The sequence below is a fragment of the Schistocerca piceifrons genome, chromosome 2, assembly GCF_021461385.2.
Source record: "Schistocerca piceifrons isolate TAMUIC-IGC-003096 chromosome 2, iqSchPice1.1, whole genome shotgun sequence".
NCBI classification, from domain to species: domain Eukaryota; kingdom Metazoa; phylum Arthropoda; class Insecta; order Orthoptera; family Acrididae; genus Schistocerca; species Schistocerca piceifrons.
Window position 1 is genome coordinate 455,561,409 of NC_060139.1, and position 17,452 is coordinate 455,578,860.

Consider the following 17,452-nt stretch of genomic DNA (forward strand, 5'->3'; position numbering starts at 1 on the left):
AGTATTTTCTGTAGGCACTCCATTCCCATTGTAATTTACCATAATTTAAGATGATTTCCACAAACACCTTGATCACTGAGCAATTATCACAGTGCAACAAATAAACTGTCGCTATGATGAAACATAACTGTTCATTATCAGAATGTAAAATCACTATGACGCTGCCTTTTAAGTAAGATGCGAAGTTTGAACAAAATGGCTGTAAAAGTAAGGTACTTCAATATTGTGTAAGTGTATGTGGGGGAGGGGGATAGCTGCACACACAACCACTATTGCTACTACTAAAAATTAATAATAATAACAATAATAATAATAATAATAATAATAAACATGTGGGACACAGTTTTGATTCTATGGCAGTATACAACGATGAATCGAATTCCACTCTGTCCCACCATAAATAAATGCTACATTAAAAATATAAGTTCATCAAATGTGTCATATACTGACTTAGAAATGGCGAATAGAGACCTATTCATGTCAGTATCGCTGTTTTATAGTTCGTGTAACGAATTATCAGTCTTAATTGCCTGGAAGGTGTTTGTTTCGGCCCCTACACCAGTCTGTCTTAGTATATGTATAACTAAAAGTCTCAACTATATTACATCATTGCCATTTACAGTCATCACAGATCCGACACATGTGTGTGTCTCGAGTCTTTTTTTGTTGGTATACTAAATCTTGAACACTTAGTGCTATGCTTAGAAATAGCAGTTTAGCCAATGAATGGAAGCCTAGCAGATTTTTAGAATCATTTAGCTGGGAATAGAATGAAGACCAGGAAACAGTATTTTCGAATGTACACCAATGTTCTCTATGCAAATCTCATGCATGGAGTATCAACAGTTATATCAAAATAGAAACTTATAGCTGAGAACGAAATGGACTGTGTGTTTAACCTTGTGCAAAGAACAATGAACAGAATTTACAGTGAGTTACACAGTATTCTATGTGTCACATCCATGTAGTTTTAGATAACGAATAACTTATGGAACGGATGTTGTGTGATGTTAACTCAAAGTTCTACACAGTTACATGACGTTGGAAGTGAAAGCAATCCATGACAGCAGATTTTCATATGTGGTTTGTTGTACACACCTTATTTGGGTAGTAGGAGCAGAAAGTAAAGTTGTGGCAGTACTGAGACTAGGAAGGCCTTGACGTCAGACACTGGCATCTATGTGCTGGCAGTGTAACTGCCTACTTTATGAAACACTGCAAAAGTGATTCAACTTTTTGGTCTCCACATAATAATGCACAGATGTGCAGATTAACAATTCGGCGCTCGCCTTCCTTAAAGTATAGATGGCAGGGTGGCTGCTTCCATACCACAAATTACCAGTACACACTCGTTCTTTCTGCATGTCCTACCAGTTTACCAATCATACATCTAGTACTACCAGTTTCAAAATTTTGTGTCCTACCAAACTGCAAACTGTGCTGCAAGTTTCACCAATTTCCAGATCTAATGTTTCATCAACTTGTCAGTTGTATAACCAGTACTACCAGTTAATAAAAAAAGTGATACTGCTGACTCATACAAGACTATGCTGCTGCAAGGTCAACTGCTAGCCCTTTATAAACTGCATACATTTGTTCTGTTATTGGTTGATAAGGCTAAAAATAAATAAACAAAAAATATTATAGGAAACACACACACAGATATATATATATATATATATATATATATATATATATATATATATATATATATCTGTGTGTGTGTTTCCTATAATATTTTTTGTTTATTTATTTTTAGCCTTATCAACCAATAACAGAACAAATGTATGCAGTTTATAAAGGGCTAGCAGTTGACCTTGCAGCAGCATAGTCTTGTATGAGTCAGCAGTATCACTTTTTTTATTAACTGGTAGTACTGGTTATACAACTGACAAGTTGATGAAACATTAGATCTGGAAATTGGTGAAACTTGCAGCACAGTTTGCAGTTTGGTAGGACACAAAATTTTGAAACTGGTAGTACTAGATGTATGATTGGTAAACTGGTAGGACATGCAGAAAGAACGAGTGTGTACTGGTAATTTGTGGTATGGAAGCAGCCACCCTGCCATCTATACTTTAAGGAAGGCGAGCGCCGAATTGTTAATCTGCACATCTGTGCATTATTATGTGGAAACCAAAAAGTTGAATCACTTTTGCAGTGTTTCATAAAGTAGGCAGTTACACTGCCAGCACATAGATGCCAGTGTCTGACGTCAAGGCCTTCCTAGTCTCAGTACTGCCACAACTTTACTTTCTGCTCCTACTACCCAAATAAGGTGTGTACAACAAACCACATATGAAAATCTGCTGTCATGGATTGCTTTCACTTCCAACGTCATGTAACTGTGTAGAACTTTGAGTTAACATCACACAACATCCGTTCCATAAGTTATTCGTTATCTAAAACTACATGGATGTGACACATAGAATACTGTGTAACTCACTGTAAATTCTGTTCATTGTTCTTTGCACAAGGTTAAACACACAGTCCATTTCGTTCTCAGCTATAAGTTTCTATTTTGATATAACTGTTGATATATATATATATATATATATATATATATATATATATATATATATATAACTGTTGATATATATATATATCCTCTGTTTCCATGGCCCAGTGACATGGTGCTATATCACCCGTAAAAATTCCATAGTTGTTTGGAAACAAGAATTCATGAATGGCTGCAAAAGGTCTCCAAGTAGCCGAACATGAACCATGAACAGATCCAATCAATGATGGGTTCAGTAGGACTAGAGGGCACAGCCCATTCCATGTAAATACAGCCCAATCCATTATGGAGTCACTACCAGCTTGTACAGTTCCTTGTTGATAACTTGGGCCCATGGCTTTGTTGAGTCTGTGCCACACTCGAACCCTACCATCAGCTTTTACCAACTGAAATCAGGACTCATCTGACCAGTCAACGATTTTTCAGTCGTCTAGGGTCCAATCAGTATGGCCATAAGCCAAGGTGAGACGCTGCAGATGATGTCGTGCTTTTAGCAGAGGTACTTGGGTCGGTTGTCTGCTGCCATAGCCCATTAACGCCATATTTCACTGCACTGTCCTACTGGATATGTTCTTCATACATCCGATATTGATTTCTGTGGTTTGCTTGTCTCTTAGTACTGACATCTCTATGCAAGCGCCACTGATCTCGTTCTTTAAGCGAAGGCCATCTGTGCATTGTCCGTGATGAGAGGTAATGCCTTAAATTTGCAATTCTCGGCACACTCTTGACGCTGCGGGTCTTAGAATATTTGATTCCCTAACGATTTCCGAAATGTAATGTCCGAGTTACAGCCATAATCACGTCAGAAACCTTTTCATATGAATCACCTGAATATGAATAAGTCCCTATGCAGCTGACATTAATAGGCTCTTCCTTTTCCTTTCCTTTCTCCTCCCCTCCACCTTCAGTTTACATAATAATTACAGCTCCACCAATGCACTGCCCTTTTAGACCTTTCGTATGCAATACTACCGCCATATGTATATGTACATATCGCTATCCCACGATTTTTGTCACCTCAGTGTAAAGTGGAGTACCCTTTTTTTCAAAGTGACTGTCATGTAGCAAATTTTGTAAACAACATGTCGATAATATCAGGTCTTCAGTGAAGTCGGGCGCCACAGCATTAGCACTATAAAAGAGTCTATACATTGGCGTAAAAGCACAAAGGAGTTTTCTGCCACTTGACAGTTGGGTTGGGTTGTTTGAGGGAGGAGACCAGACAGCGAGGTCATCGGTCTCATCGGATTAGGGAAGGACGGGAAGGAACTCGGCCATGCCCTTTGAAAGGAACCATCCCGGCATTTGCCTGGAGCGATTTAGGGAAGTCACGGAAAACCTAAATCAGGATGGCCGGACGCGGGATTGAACCGTCGTCCTCCCGAATGCGAGTCCAGTGTCTAACCACTGCGCCACCTTGCTCGATATACTCTACAGTTATAAACTTCTTTATGTCTTTGTGATGTAGCAACTCTTCTCGAATAGGCTTTTTAATCATACAGTCTCTAAAAGCGAACACTTCGTCTCTAGTCAGGAAATGGGGTAACATCACAGTTGCATACAGAGATATTACACTCCTTCTCTCATCCCCATAATCGATTTTTGAAATATTCTATTGTCAGATTCTTTTCTGTAAGTGCCAATATCAACCCCAATAAATTTACAATTTGCATCCTTAATAAGCAACAATACAACAGAAGAGAACTCTCCTTCTGAACAGGCTTTGAAGGACTAATGGTACTGACCAACCACCATGTCATCCTCAGCCCATAGGCATCACTGGATGCAGGTAAGGAGGGGCATGTGATCAGCACATCGCTCTCCCATCCATTCTCAGTTTTTGTGACCAAAGCCGCTACTTCTCAATCAGTTAGCTTCTTAATTTGCCTCACAAGGTTTGAGTACATCCCATTTGCCAACAGCGCCCAGCAACCTGCATGGTCATGCATCCAAGTGCTACAAGAGCCCAGCAGTGCTTAACTTCGGTGATCTGACGGGAAATGGTGTTACCACTGCAACGAGGAAGCAGAAAAAAAATTATAATTAAAAAACAGTGATCCACTCTTCTCTAGTGCCCTTATACCAACATGTTTTCCACTATACTGCCAACACAATTAGGTATATTCCTCACTCTGTCCATTCCCTCTTGCTCATCTCTCTCTCCATCTCCTCCACTTTCACCTCTCTGTCCATCTTTTCCTCTTTCACTCTCTATTCGTCTCATCTTCCCTTTCTCTGTCCATCTCCAGCTTGCTCTATTTCTGTCGGTCTCCACCTCCCCCAGTTCTGTTCATATTGTCCTACCCTCTCTCTGTCCATTACTTCCTGCCACCTACCTGTGTCCCTCTCCACCATCCCCTTCTCTGTCTCTCTATCATCTCCATCCCCACCCTTCTTTATCCATCATCCCCACCCCAGTAAGAGGATGGTGGTTCTTACCCAACAGTATATTTTTCCAGATAGAAAGTAAAAAGTGTAGTGAGTCTGGCTGAAATCGGTCCAGTGGTTTGGGAGGAGCTTTTTACCTAGTAATTCACCTGGATATTCAAGTGTCACATGTATTTCAAACACATATAACATATTTCGTACATATTTGTACACATATTTTCACCTGTATCTCTAGCACATGCCTCTCAGCAGTTCTGTTTTCACACAGCTCAATGTTTATGACGCCTTATCTTTTGAACTATAGCGCTTATAAAGATATAATTTTTAGGGTACATTCAGCGGTGTGTGTGGACACGGTCTGAAAAATGTGTCACGAATGGGGTTAGTAATAAAGAAGCAATAAATTAAAACGTCAAGCCAGATTTGGCAGTTTTACCGCAAAGAGCAAAAATGTAGTACGCGATAAACATTTTCTGTTTCATCATTTAGTGGGGGTGTCAGCGACAAAAACTTTCGTAAAGACTTGAAATTATGTCTATTATTTGCTGCAAGTGACGAAGTGCTCACATTCTCATCAAATACTGGATGAATAAAGTCTAGGTATTTGCGAGTCGTGGGCTACACTTCTCTTTCATCCCCCACAGCGCTTCTTTCCAGACAGTATATCTATGTGTACAAAGTTTGGGCCATATCGACCCACTAGTCTATAAGAGGAGATGTGGAACATACATATATTTTTAAAGTACGCATGGGTGAAAGTATTACTACCTTTCGTCTTTAACTGATATGTAACAATAAATTTCATCGTCTTCCTCTTCCAATATTGGTGCAACACGGTGGAGTTACCAGACATTTCGCTTCGTGTATTTCTTACAAGGAACTGCATTCTTGTCTGGCGCTGTTTCACCCTAACTCTATAGATATATGTGGTCGTAGCTCTGGTGCTACTATGGAGATGTCTTTGTCGTGTATTAGCATTGTTCGCAAAAATAACGTCGGTTGTATCATGAATATAATCGATTAGTGGGAAAATATGGAAACGTCGTTTGTTCGCTTTATGCATAACAAGAGTCACGATTTAGCCACTTGAGGCAAGTGACTCACTTGGACGATGTTAATTAGCATGTAAACACGTAAAATGAAAGGTTTGACTTGAGTTTGTTTTTATTATGATTTGTGTCGTTCTGGTCACGAATGATTTAGTAAACGGAAGGATTTTGTAACTAAGTGAATTAGCAATTGAAATGCTGCTGACTTCATGATCAATTGCGCTTCTCTGAGCAAGATTTACTGTCTTCTTTCTGAATTATGTACAGTAAGCGTCGATGAGTCGTATTTGTCATTTTTGGTCAGGGTATTAAGGGCATGGTTTATGAAATTGATCATTATTGGGGCCATTGTACATGCGTTGTTTGCACCAAGATTTTTAACATAAGAAGATTGATTTGCAGGTTTATTCGATTTGTTTTTGAAGCTTTCTCGTACCCCCCCCCCCTGCAATAACCCTTAAATTCTTCACAGTTTACGTAAAATACGTGTAGGCTACACAGTATGCACCCAGATGTAACAGTAATGCAAGGTTTCTACAGCTGTACTTAATTTTCCTTGCAGTTGCGAGTGTTTGAGGGAACTCGTTTGGTCTGCCGCCTTAGAATATAATTATAACGTGTATCTCAGGCTACGTTATGGTTAATTGTGTCACCACTACAAAGATTCATGGGAGTAGGAGGGAATTACCATGCTGTAGACCAATTTGTTTTCATGTATTATGTGTATGGAGGAACTACTGACGGAATAAGTGGAAGTAGTGACTTAACATACAGTACCTAGAGAAAAGTGTTTTATTAAGAATAAGCATTGACCATTACATTACAGTGACACTGCTGTGTGAGTGGTTACCTTGCAGTATATCCCAGATAATATGCTGATACCCTTTTTTGACAGAGTTTTGAGTACTGCACATAATTTAAAAAACTATAAAGTCGTGAAGTCATATCCGTGTTTGTTGGAACTTGTATATGACAGACATTGCAATGATAGTTTTAGGGTACACATGTTGCAGATCAGTCATTATTGCAATGAAAGTAAGAGGAAACTAAGTTGGGTTTATTCAACATTTTTCCATCTGTTTCTTAGTGTCTCATTGGTAGACTGTTTTGTTAGTTACTGACAGCAAGCAGTCTAGGAGGGGAGTTACAGAAACATGTCAGAAATAAACATATTAATGTTATACTTCTGAGGATGCTTGCTGTCAGTTGTTCTAATTTTCACCTTACCATGGGTAGCTTGTAGCATTTATCTTTGTTGCAGTCAGAGCTCTTCTTACGGATACATTCTACTTCTCAGAATTTCTTCTTTAATTGTACAATATTCTTCAACTAGAAAATGTATGATGATAAACCTATATCCTGTTGCAGTTCTCCAGTTGCTTTGCTGCTGCAAATTTCACTTGTGGTAAAGTGGATGTGTGATAGGTTGGAGCAAGTTTTTTTTATTTTGAATTAACTGAAACATACAGGTTTTTACTATTTCTCTCAAGTATTTTAGTTATTCAGTTTGTTAGCCTGGAGACATATAGTACCTTTGCAAATGGGACAGAAGGCTACTTGTGCTTTCCACAAGGCCATTCTGCAAGTAATGGACTATGCCTAGTAAAGCACTGTAGAGTTAAAATCCATCTTGAGGATAGGGCTGCCTTAGCTTTTGCACCTTATGAGAAACAGCTGAAATTTCTTGTCAAGTTGTTGTTTAATTTTCAAAAAGTATGCTACAATTTCAGAATGAGATTTTCACTCTGCAGCGGAGTGTACACTGATATGAAACTTCCTGGCAGATTAAAACTGTGTGCACGACCGAGACTCGAACTCGGGACCTATGCCTTTCGCGGGCAAGTGCTCTACCATGTGAGCTTCCGAAGCACGACTCATGTCCGGTACTCACAGCTTTACTTCTGCCAGTATCTCGTCTCCTGCCTTCCAAACTTAACAAGCTCTCCTGCGAACCTTGCAGAACTAGCACTCCTGAAAGAAAGGATACTGCGGAGACATGGCTTAGCCACAGCCTGGGGGATGTTTCCAGAATGAGATTTTCACTCTGCAGCGGAGTGTGCGCTGATATGAAACTTCCTGGCAGATTAAAACTGTGTGCACGACCGAGACTCGAACTCGGGACCTTTGCCTTCTGTAAAGTTTGGAAGGCAGGAGGCGAGATACTGGCAGAAGTAAAGCTGTGAGTTCTGGGCGTGAATTGTGCTTCGGTAGCTCACATGGTAGAGCACTTGCTCGCGAAAGGCAAAGGTCCCGGGTTCGAGTCTCGGTCGTGCACACAGTTTTAATCTGCCAGGAAGTTTCATATCAGCGCACACTCCGCTGCAGAGTGAAAATCTCATTCTGGAAACATCCCCCAGGCTGGGGCTAAGCCATGTCTCCACAGTATCCTTTCTTTCAGGAGTGCTAGTTCTGCAAGGTTCGCAGGAGAGCTTCTGTAAAGTTTGGAAGGCAGGAGACGAGATACTGGCAGAAGTAAAGCTGTGAGTACCGGGCGTGAGTCGTGCTTCGGTAGCTCACATGGTAGAGCACTTGCCCGTGAAAGGCAAAGGTCCCGAGTTCGAGTCTCGGCCATGCACACAGTTTTAATCTGCCAGGAAGTTTCATGCTCCAATTTGCCTGGTTTGTGGTTTAGTTGAAACAGTTATGTTAGGACAGGCCTGTCAGATCCCGAAAAAGGAAGTTCTTTGTGACTAACCAGTAGTGGCTGAATTACACAAAACCCTCAGTTCCAGCAAGGTTGTTCTCTCATATACACACTTGATGAATAAAGGTGTAGAGGAACTATTGGAGGGATGAGAAGGGGACAACCTGCCAAATGTTGGAAACATCGTAAAGGGAGTGATCAGATAATGAGGACATATCCCCATTTGTACCAACACACTACTATCCATTACAGTCCAAGTCTATAACAATGGGGTTCAATTTCCATAAAATAGAATCGTATGTTTCAAATCTGATGCACCTTATAAATTTAAGGATAATGCGCACCTGGCTAGGGCATGTAATGAATACAGAAGTAGAAAAAGGAGAAGGAAGTTGTCATTCATCCTCAGTATTTTGATAGAATTATTAAGCTGACCATGCTGTTTGAGTTGTCAAGCATCCATTTACGGCCTAATGAAAAATGTTGAAGACACTTTCACAAAGTGAAGACCACATTTACAAACAAAAACCTTTATGTTACTCAAAAACCATAACTTTTTGTTGTGGACAGCTTCAGTGACTAAGAAATTAGATGCAAAATTTTACAATTTTAGCAGCTGAATCTGGCACTAACACTTGCACTTGCAAATACACTTGCGATTGTGGAAGACTGATTCTATTGTCATGGGTGTGACAAAATTCAGGAGTACAATGTAACACTTTCCCTTTACAGGGAAAATGTTGAATGATTATATGTAAATGAATTAATAAGTGCATAAAACTGAAAACTATTTTAACTAGCCATTAAAATATAAGAAAGAATGTAACATTATTTTCAAAACAATAGCACAACTTCTGTTATCACTGAACTTTCTTATGAAAACAATCAAAAACTTGATTTCCTTTCATTTGAAATTCAAGATGATTCAAAATTTTAGCAACAATCTTTCAGAAAGAAACAACCAACCGAAATGTTATTTTCATTACTCTGAAGAGTTTCTTTTCTTTCTCATATGATTTTAAACACATTAACGTGATTTCATCGGCCACACACTCTGGTTGGCAAACAGAAACAAAATTCTGTCCATTTCCCCTGTCACTCTGAAGTGCAATGATTAGAAAGGTTCCGGCTTTAATTTCCATAGCTGGATTTATGGTTGCCTGCACTTCTCAGAATCTGAATAAACATCAGAAAATGTTAGCTGTTTCTTGGATTTAGGGATCTACGGAATTTCATATCATGCCATTTCACTTCCAAATGTTTCTGAAGCTAAAATATGACGACTGTCATAATTTCTAAAATAATGTTAGAATGGACTTGAGGAATTGGAATGACATCTTCCCCAAACCTTAACTACGTTTCCTTCGTCTTGTCTACTCCACTGCTACGAAGAGAACATGAATGTCATTCAGTTTATTACTAGTATAAACAGCAAATTTCTTTGCGTGTGCAGTGCAGTTTCCAGGAAACTTGAGTTTTTTGTAAATTTGGATTCGACTGTTTTAGATTTGTTATCTTTTTTCCAAGAAAGCTCCAAACGGCAAATCTGTCATGTGAAAGGTAATCACTTCCAACTGCATAATAAGTACCATTAGACTGTCCCATACACAGCTTGGAAATAATGTTACTAGTTTACAGCTCCTATGTGTGACCTGAATTTCATCTTACGACATTAAAGAAAAGTTTTCGACAAAGTCAAATTGCATGGCAGCATTCTTTGTAAGCTCTTTCTTAAAAGATGCAGAATATTTGGCTTGTTTATCTCTTACCCAGAAATGCATTTTAAATTCTGACATCTTGTCCTGTAATGCTTCAGTGATTGCTTCCAGTGTTCATGTATTTTCCATTAACTTTGCCACTCCTTCCACGACAGAATTTTATTTAGGTTTTCATTAGTCAACCGCAACGAGAAATTACGCTGACACTTTCTGCATTTTCCTATCATACAATCCTAATTTTATACATCACAAATAAGTGTCTAAAGCAATTCTTTGGTAGAATTAGGAAAATCTGGAATCACATGTGAAATGCTTTCCGTTAGAAATTTAAAATCTGCATAGTATTTATGTATGCACACATTGACATGTTTCTGACACTGGTAGTATATGACTTGGCCTTAGTTCATAAAATGTCGACTTTGCTAGTTGAGTATTGGAATTCATAGTCTTAAATTCCCCGTAGGCCTCACCAACAGTCATAACCATAAGCCACTTCTGTACTTGTTCTTGGTTTTCCATTTCTGAGGGTCTTCTAACAGATTTTACATCATGAATTCCAGGAGTAGCACAGCTATCACCATCTTGACAAAAATACTCAATTAATTCATTTTTTGTTTCAGTTGACAAACATCTTGAACCCTTTGGGAGTATCTTAACATTTTTTTTTTTTTTTTCTCCAGTAAGATCCAGGTCGTTAATCTTGTTTCCTAACAGCAGCAGTCTGTTGCCTTGGAGTGTTTGGAACTGACTTTCTTGCCTTATTTACAGCCTTGCCTAATGTTTGAGAACATTTGTAAGACCCTAGCCACTGGTGTGGCTCATCCCAGCCATATTTTTATGTTTCCTTTACCTACACAACCTTTATCTAGTTTTATCCTTCTCTCTCTTTCTTAGTAGACTGTTTGTTCATCAGCAGTTCCTATCTATGCTTCTTTCTTCTCATTTTGTCCCTTTCTCTCTCCTTTCTGAAGTGTTCATGTTTCAGTGGATCTTCCTTCATATCCTACAGATTTCTCATTCTTTCTGTCAAAAACATTATCTGGGAATGCAAGATACATAAATTATGTATGTTTTTAATGTAAGCAGACCTGTATTTATGTTGTATTTCACCAGTTTAAGATTTCACATGAACAGAAACAACTTGTTTTAAATTTTATATGCTGGTATTTCATTATGGTGAAATATCTTTAAAAATGTGTGCATATTGCCACACCTGTGATGATGTATATTACTGTCACACTTCAATAAAATACAGTTATTCTGAAAAATTAATAGGATTAGGAGTTATATTTTCTTAACCTGACTTTTGTAGAATCTTAAAAATTGTGAAATACTTGTTGAAACACGATACAAACTTTATCTTCTCTTCTCCTTTTTTTTCCGTCATGGGTGTGACAGCAGTTCCTGTGACTTTCAAGATGAGAGAAAAGAATTTGAAACAAAGCTTATGTGAGAAAATTATTCAGTGTAGGATACCAAGGAAGCCTATTGTTTCATAGCATGTTGCTCATTGTTGCATCATCTGTTTCACAGAAAGCAAATCATTTCGGCCAATATAACAAAATTTCTTGATGTTCCTGGAGCACATTATTGTACAACCTTTGGGAGCACAATTCATAACTAAATATCTCGAGTACAGTAAAAATGAGTTTCAAGTCATTTTATATTTTGTTTGTCCATTCACATGCCTAAATCTTTACTTTCCTGGCTCATTTCATGCGGAATGAGACAGGCTGGGGATTAAAATTAATTGTTAGGATTAATATTCCCTTCTCTCCAAATCAACCAAAAATAATCATCTCAGAATGAACTGCTGTTATGGACCAATACCAATATCATAGCACCACCTGCCAGCAGTAGAGGCAGGACTTGTAAATTTTAAATTGCAGTACTCTCTAAATGCCCATCTTTGCTGCAGGGTGAATAGGTCTAGGTGTAACAGCTGCCATGGGCGGGTTTCTTTGCCATAGGTTCCCAAAACTAATAAGGGGTTCAAGCAGATGACATGTTTCTATAAGCTGAGAGGCCAAAGCTAGTAGTAGTCTATTTTATAATCCTCAGCTTATGTTTACATCAAGTTACTTGAATTTTATACAGGTTTCATTAATTTGCTGTAAATGTCAGGAGTAAATTTGTACTGCTGGTCAGATGTTGTCACTGATGGGATTGTTTGGGAAGAAATTTTGGTAACACAGGACTCAAAAATTTAAATGTTTCAAATGTGATTGCCTCAGATTATTAGAGCTACAAAAGAGAGTGGAATATTAGGTGGCATATGGGCCCATTTTCAGTGCACCTCCACCTTATCATTCTTTTTTAGGACCTCATATGCTCACATTTCAAAACCAAATATAGTTTAGAACATGGTCTCTTTAATTAAAATGGTTTAAAAGAGCCATTTTCTATATTTTTAGAAAAAAATTTCATGTTTGTCCTCAATTTGTAACCTATTGGACTGCAGTAGGAGGATGACATTTTATAATATAAGGCCTTATATTGGTACCTTATTACATGCAAAGTTTCATGTGTATCCTGTTGTTGCTTGTGGAGATATAAGAAGGTAAAATTTACTGTGTCTCATAAAGTGGCTGAAAAGACACTGGTGCACAGCTGATAGCTCCGCCATGGGGGTCAAACAAATGACTATAACTCTGAAAGTATTAAATTGGAAATAGTAAAACTTTACCAATGTTAATTGGGAACTTGTACAAACATTCACACAACATTTCAATAATATCCGTGATGGTCCTGTGGGAACTTTTCTGAAATTAGGCCACTAGGCATGGGATGGTGCAATAGCGTTAATTTAAGATAAGTTCTGACACAGTACACTCGTTAAAAGAGAAAAGTAATATAATGATATGTTAATTGTAATATGTGACACGATAGCTGTAAGTCACAAATGCTGATATAGCCCCAATTGTAAATTCAGAAAATTCCCAGAAATATGCATTTACTCATTTAGATATGCACAGGAATTAGGGATGAATGATTTTTTTATGAATATTCTGCTGCTAAAATTGTATAAAGCATAAGCAGTTGAAAGTGCCAACAAATTATCTGAAACAATATCCCTTTTTCATATAAATATACAGTGAAATTGGGGAATGTTTGGCAACAGTATCCTTGTTCAAAAACAGTGTCTAAAAAAACACAAATTAAGTTTAAAATTGGTGACATAATGAGAATTTTTCACAGCAATCACAAATGTCCAAAAATACACATTATATTACTATATACTCACATTTGACACATGAAAGATAATGCGAAAACAACTGAAACAGAAAATTATTAGGATCTAGTAATTTTGAATTAGACCTATCTGGTATCTGTGATCACACACAAAATTATAATCAGAAATCTACTCACATATTTAATACACATGCGAAACACAGAATGTTTTGATTAGCGGAGTTTGTGACATATTCTACTCTAATGTTATAACAGTCAGAATTGAGAAAATTGTGAAACACCATCAAAACAAGTCTTCTGGTTGGTGTGGCTAACTATGCGATATGCAGTTATTGATATGTGTTGGGATCAAACAGATCAAAATGTGTCTGTATCAGACATTTCATTAATTAATTTTCTATTGTGACATTGCAGCTCTCCTGTACCGCTAACAAATGTCATTAGAAGTGTGTATTAGAAACAAGATTTTCAATCCTCCAACAAGATATAAAAGAGTTGCTGAGTGTATCACAAGTCACATTTGCTCCTCAGTACAATAAATGCTCTATGAAGAACCAAAGATCTTAAAGAGCACTTTAGCATTTCAAGTGCAACCCTGTTTTTGATTGGTATTAATAGTGTAAGATCCACCTTTCAGCTCTCAAACATCAGTTGCAATAAGAATTAAAAAAACTGCTACATTTAAATTTTCGATGGTCCCTTTCATCTGTCATTACATCTTTAATCTTCCATTAATTTTTTTGTGCTCTTTTCGACAAGCTTAATTAGTTGTTCTACCTGGGGAACAACAAGAGAGATGTGTGTTACCTTCTAAAATTTTGTGAGTTGTCTGGACTCCAACTTGAAGTATTAGGAAGGAGTTTTTAATGTTTTGCAGAGTGTTATGTAAATAGAAGGTAGAGGGTGGGGGGGAGGAGAAAGGAAAGAAAATGAGACTATGGATATGAGCTGCATCGGGACTTTATGCTGAATGGTGAGTGAAAATATGTGCCAGACAAGGATTCGAACTGAAGATCTCTTTCTTACTAGGCAATTGCATCAACCACAGCGTCACCCGGACACAGTGTTCATTGCAATAGCATGCCTCTTGGCTGACCCACATTTCATCTAGTACCACCTGCCTGCAGTCCGTGTCCATGTCCTCCATACACTCTACTTTGAGATTCCCGCAGGAGGTCAGATGTAACTGTGCATCTGCACTGAAAGTGGTGGATTCATTGCCCATCGAGGCGAATCAGTTACATTGTTCTTTCACACCATGTCCAAAATAACAGACCCACATGTTCATATAATTTTTCTGGGTAGCTGACCTATCAGTTTTTACTGTTCAGTCAGCTGCAGGGATCTGCTGCAGTATTTCAGCATATCTTCTTACAAATTCTGTACTAATAGTTTGTAGTTTTTATTTGTGAGCGTGTGTATAGACTCCGATGCAGTTTTTATTTGTGAGCGTGTGTATAGACTCGCATGCTCTTTTTACAATACAGGTGAGTGTGTTACTGTAACCTTTATTTCTCATTCATATCCGTTGACTTCCCAAACTTGCAGCAAAATCATTATCTTCCAATCTAGAGCTTGGTGACACCAAAAGTTGGCAGTAGGGGTGGTGATGGGAGGAGCGATGGGAAAACTGTCACAGTCCAGCAGGAACTTGTATTAACTTTTTTAAGCATCCTTTTCTCCCTATTTTATCTCATATGCTAAAAGTCTCAGATACAGAGCTCTCAACAACAGCTATATTCGCCATTGCCATGATCAGCATAGATACAGCCATGGATGTTGTTTTATTTTGACAGTATCCATGTTCTGTTTCGCTATAAAAGGATCACTCCTGAAGACACATAAGCATTTTAGTTGTAGATTATGTTCACTATTTGATACTTGTGATGAACATCATGCATACTTTGTAGAAGCTCAACAATTTTGTCTCTTTCTTTTCAGGAATGCTATAATTGATCATTCACACATTCAGTGTAATTAACAACTTGAAGCAGATAAGTTTGACACGAAGTAAACGATGCACGAGTGGAGTAAACTAAAATTCATGCTCTCGGCCTTCTGAAGACCCATGTACGTAAACAAAGTGACACAATGAGGAAAGTTCCGAAACACAAGATGATAGCCAAGAGCTGTCCCAAGTGCTCCATGCAGCTACCTATTGCATCAAAGACATGTGCATGTGGACATATATTTGTTGGAAGGCGATCAAATGCTGCACAAGAGGGTGATGGCACAAGCATTACCCGTCGCCGTACAGAAAGGGTAAAACGAGAGAAGCCTAATTACTACGATGCATTGGAGTACGACAAGGAGACAAGGAAGCAGCAGCAACGAAAGCGCAGTATGCGTACTTCTGCTGACCAGTCACAGAGCAAAAGTGATGAACAGATTGGTGCAGATGACGATGTTGTGCATCTCAAAAGGAAGCGGAAACGCAACTTCAGAACAGAACAGGATAGTGATGATAGGGACAATTGTTTACAAATAATTTCACCAGAGAATGGCTTCAAATGTTCTGTTATTCTCTCTGAAATTAACCGAAAAATGGGTGTAACATCATGGAGAGTATAATTCCTAGATTTGCATTTTGTGATGTAATAGGAATTTATATGTTATAGTAATCTCGTAGACAGGGGAACGATTCACAGTTTTGCTTCCCTTGTTTCTTAGATTTCAAACAGGGTTAAATTGAAACCAGTTTGTGCCCTCCAGTAATTATGAACTGTATGCAGTAACCATATTTTGATTCAAGCAGCAAATCTGCTTTTCGATTAATAAGTCACTGATGTTCCTTACATTTGTTTCTTTCACCCACATGTGTGATTCATTTAATAACACCAAAAACATTCAGCTGAAAAGTTTTTGACCATAGTAACTGAATGCTGAACTGAAGAATAAACATTTGCAGTTGTTCTCTCATTATATTTAAAGTGCTACAACTGATCAACATAGTATTGCCTTTTCTTATTTGCAAGTATTTGGAAGCATAGCTGTGTTATCAGGGCTTGTAATGGTGTAGCACTAAACCTTTATTGGACTTCATTCTGAAGCACAAACAGCGGTATCCATTAGAGAGTATATCCAATTAAATTGTATAAACAACTGTAATATGATGAAATTTAATTTTCGTGCTAAGCACAGGTGAAGTGTTTACTGCCGTTTGTGACATTTACTACTGGATTATATATTGCTACTTACAGATTTATAATTTTCATTTCTGTGTTGCCTCTGCACTTGTTAACTGACAAAATTACACGTTTTATTACTTCAAAGTTGTCATATAAATTGATGATTGTGTGCTAAAATGTTTATATCAGATTTGTTGTATGTCAGTGTCAAGTCGATATATCAGATTGAAATTAATTTTCATACCATCAAACAATTTTTACTGGAATAGACTATTGTAATAATCAGTTGTGTGTACATCATATCCATGAAACAGTCTTCATTGTAAGTTCAGAAGAGTGTATAGCGAAAATTCTTTGTGAACAAATTACAAATATTTGCACATTGTATTGTTTTCATGATTTATTGCCTTCCACTTTAAGCTAAAATAGGGCATGTCCACAAGATTTTAACATTTTCTACTCTGTGTTCCAGAATTATTTTCATTTGTTTGCAAATACTTGAATAACTTCCCTGTAAACTGTGAAGTTTGCAGTCTTGCTCACATGTTAATTTATCTGAGCAGATAATTGGTTTTACAGTCACCACCAGAGCTTATAAAAGACAGTGATGCAGAGGATGCATAGTTGATAAATGAGCTGATCAGTGTCTCGTCGTCATAAATCCAGTGATGGCTGGAAAGCCAACACTGTTCAAAAAATTAGAATGTGATCAAGACTGCAAAATGTACAGATTCAGATATCGAGGTAATTATCTCCAGCAGTCACCATTTAATGCCAAAGGTGATGTTTCTGTATAACCAAATTCAGCAAAT

General features: G+C 37.8%; 1 protein-coding gene across 1 annotated transcript; it reads left to right on the forward strand.

The window, feature by feature from the left end:
• Positions 1-5,833: 5,833 nt before the first annotated feature.
• LOC124776524 (UPF0547 protein C16orf87 homolog) lies at positions 5,834-17,025 on the forward strand. The gene is made up of 2 exons (XM_047251553.1): positions 5,834-6,054; positions 15,454-17,025. Exon 2 carries the CDS (start codon positions 15,604-15,606, stop codon positions 16,081-16,083), a length of 480 nt encoding a protein of 159 aa, XP_047107509.1. The 5' UTR covers positions 5,834-6,054; positions 15,454-15,603; the 3' UTR covers positions 16,084-17,025.
• Positions 17,026-17,452: the final 427 nt, after the last annotated feature.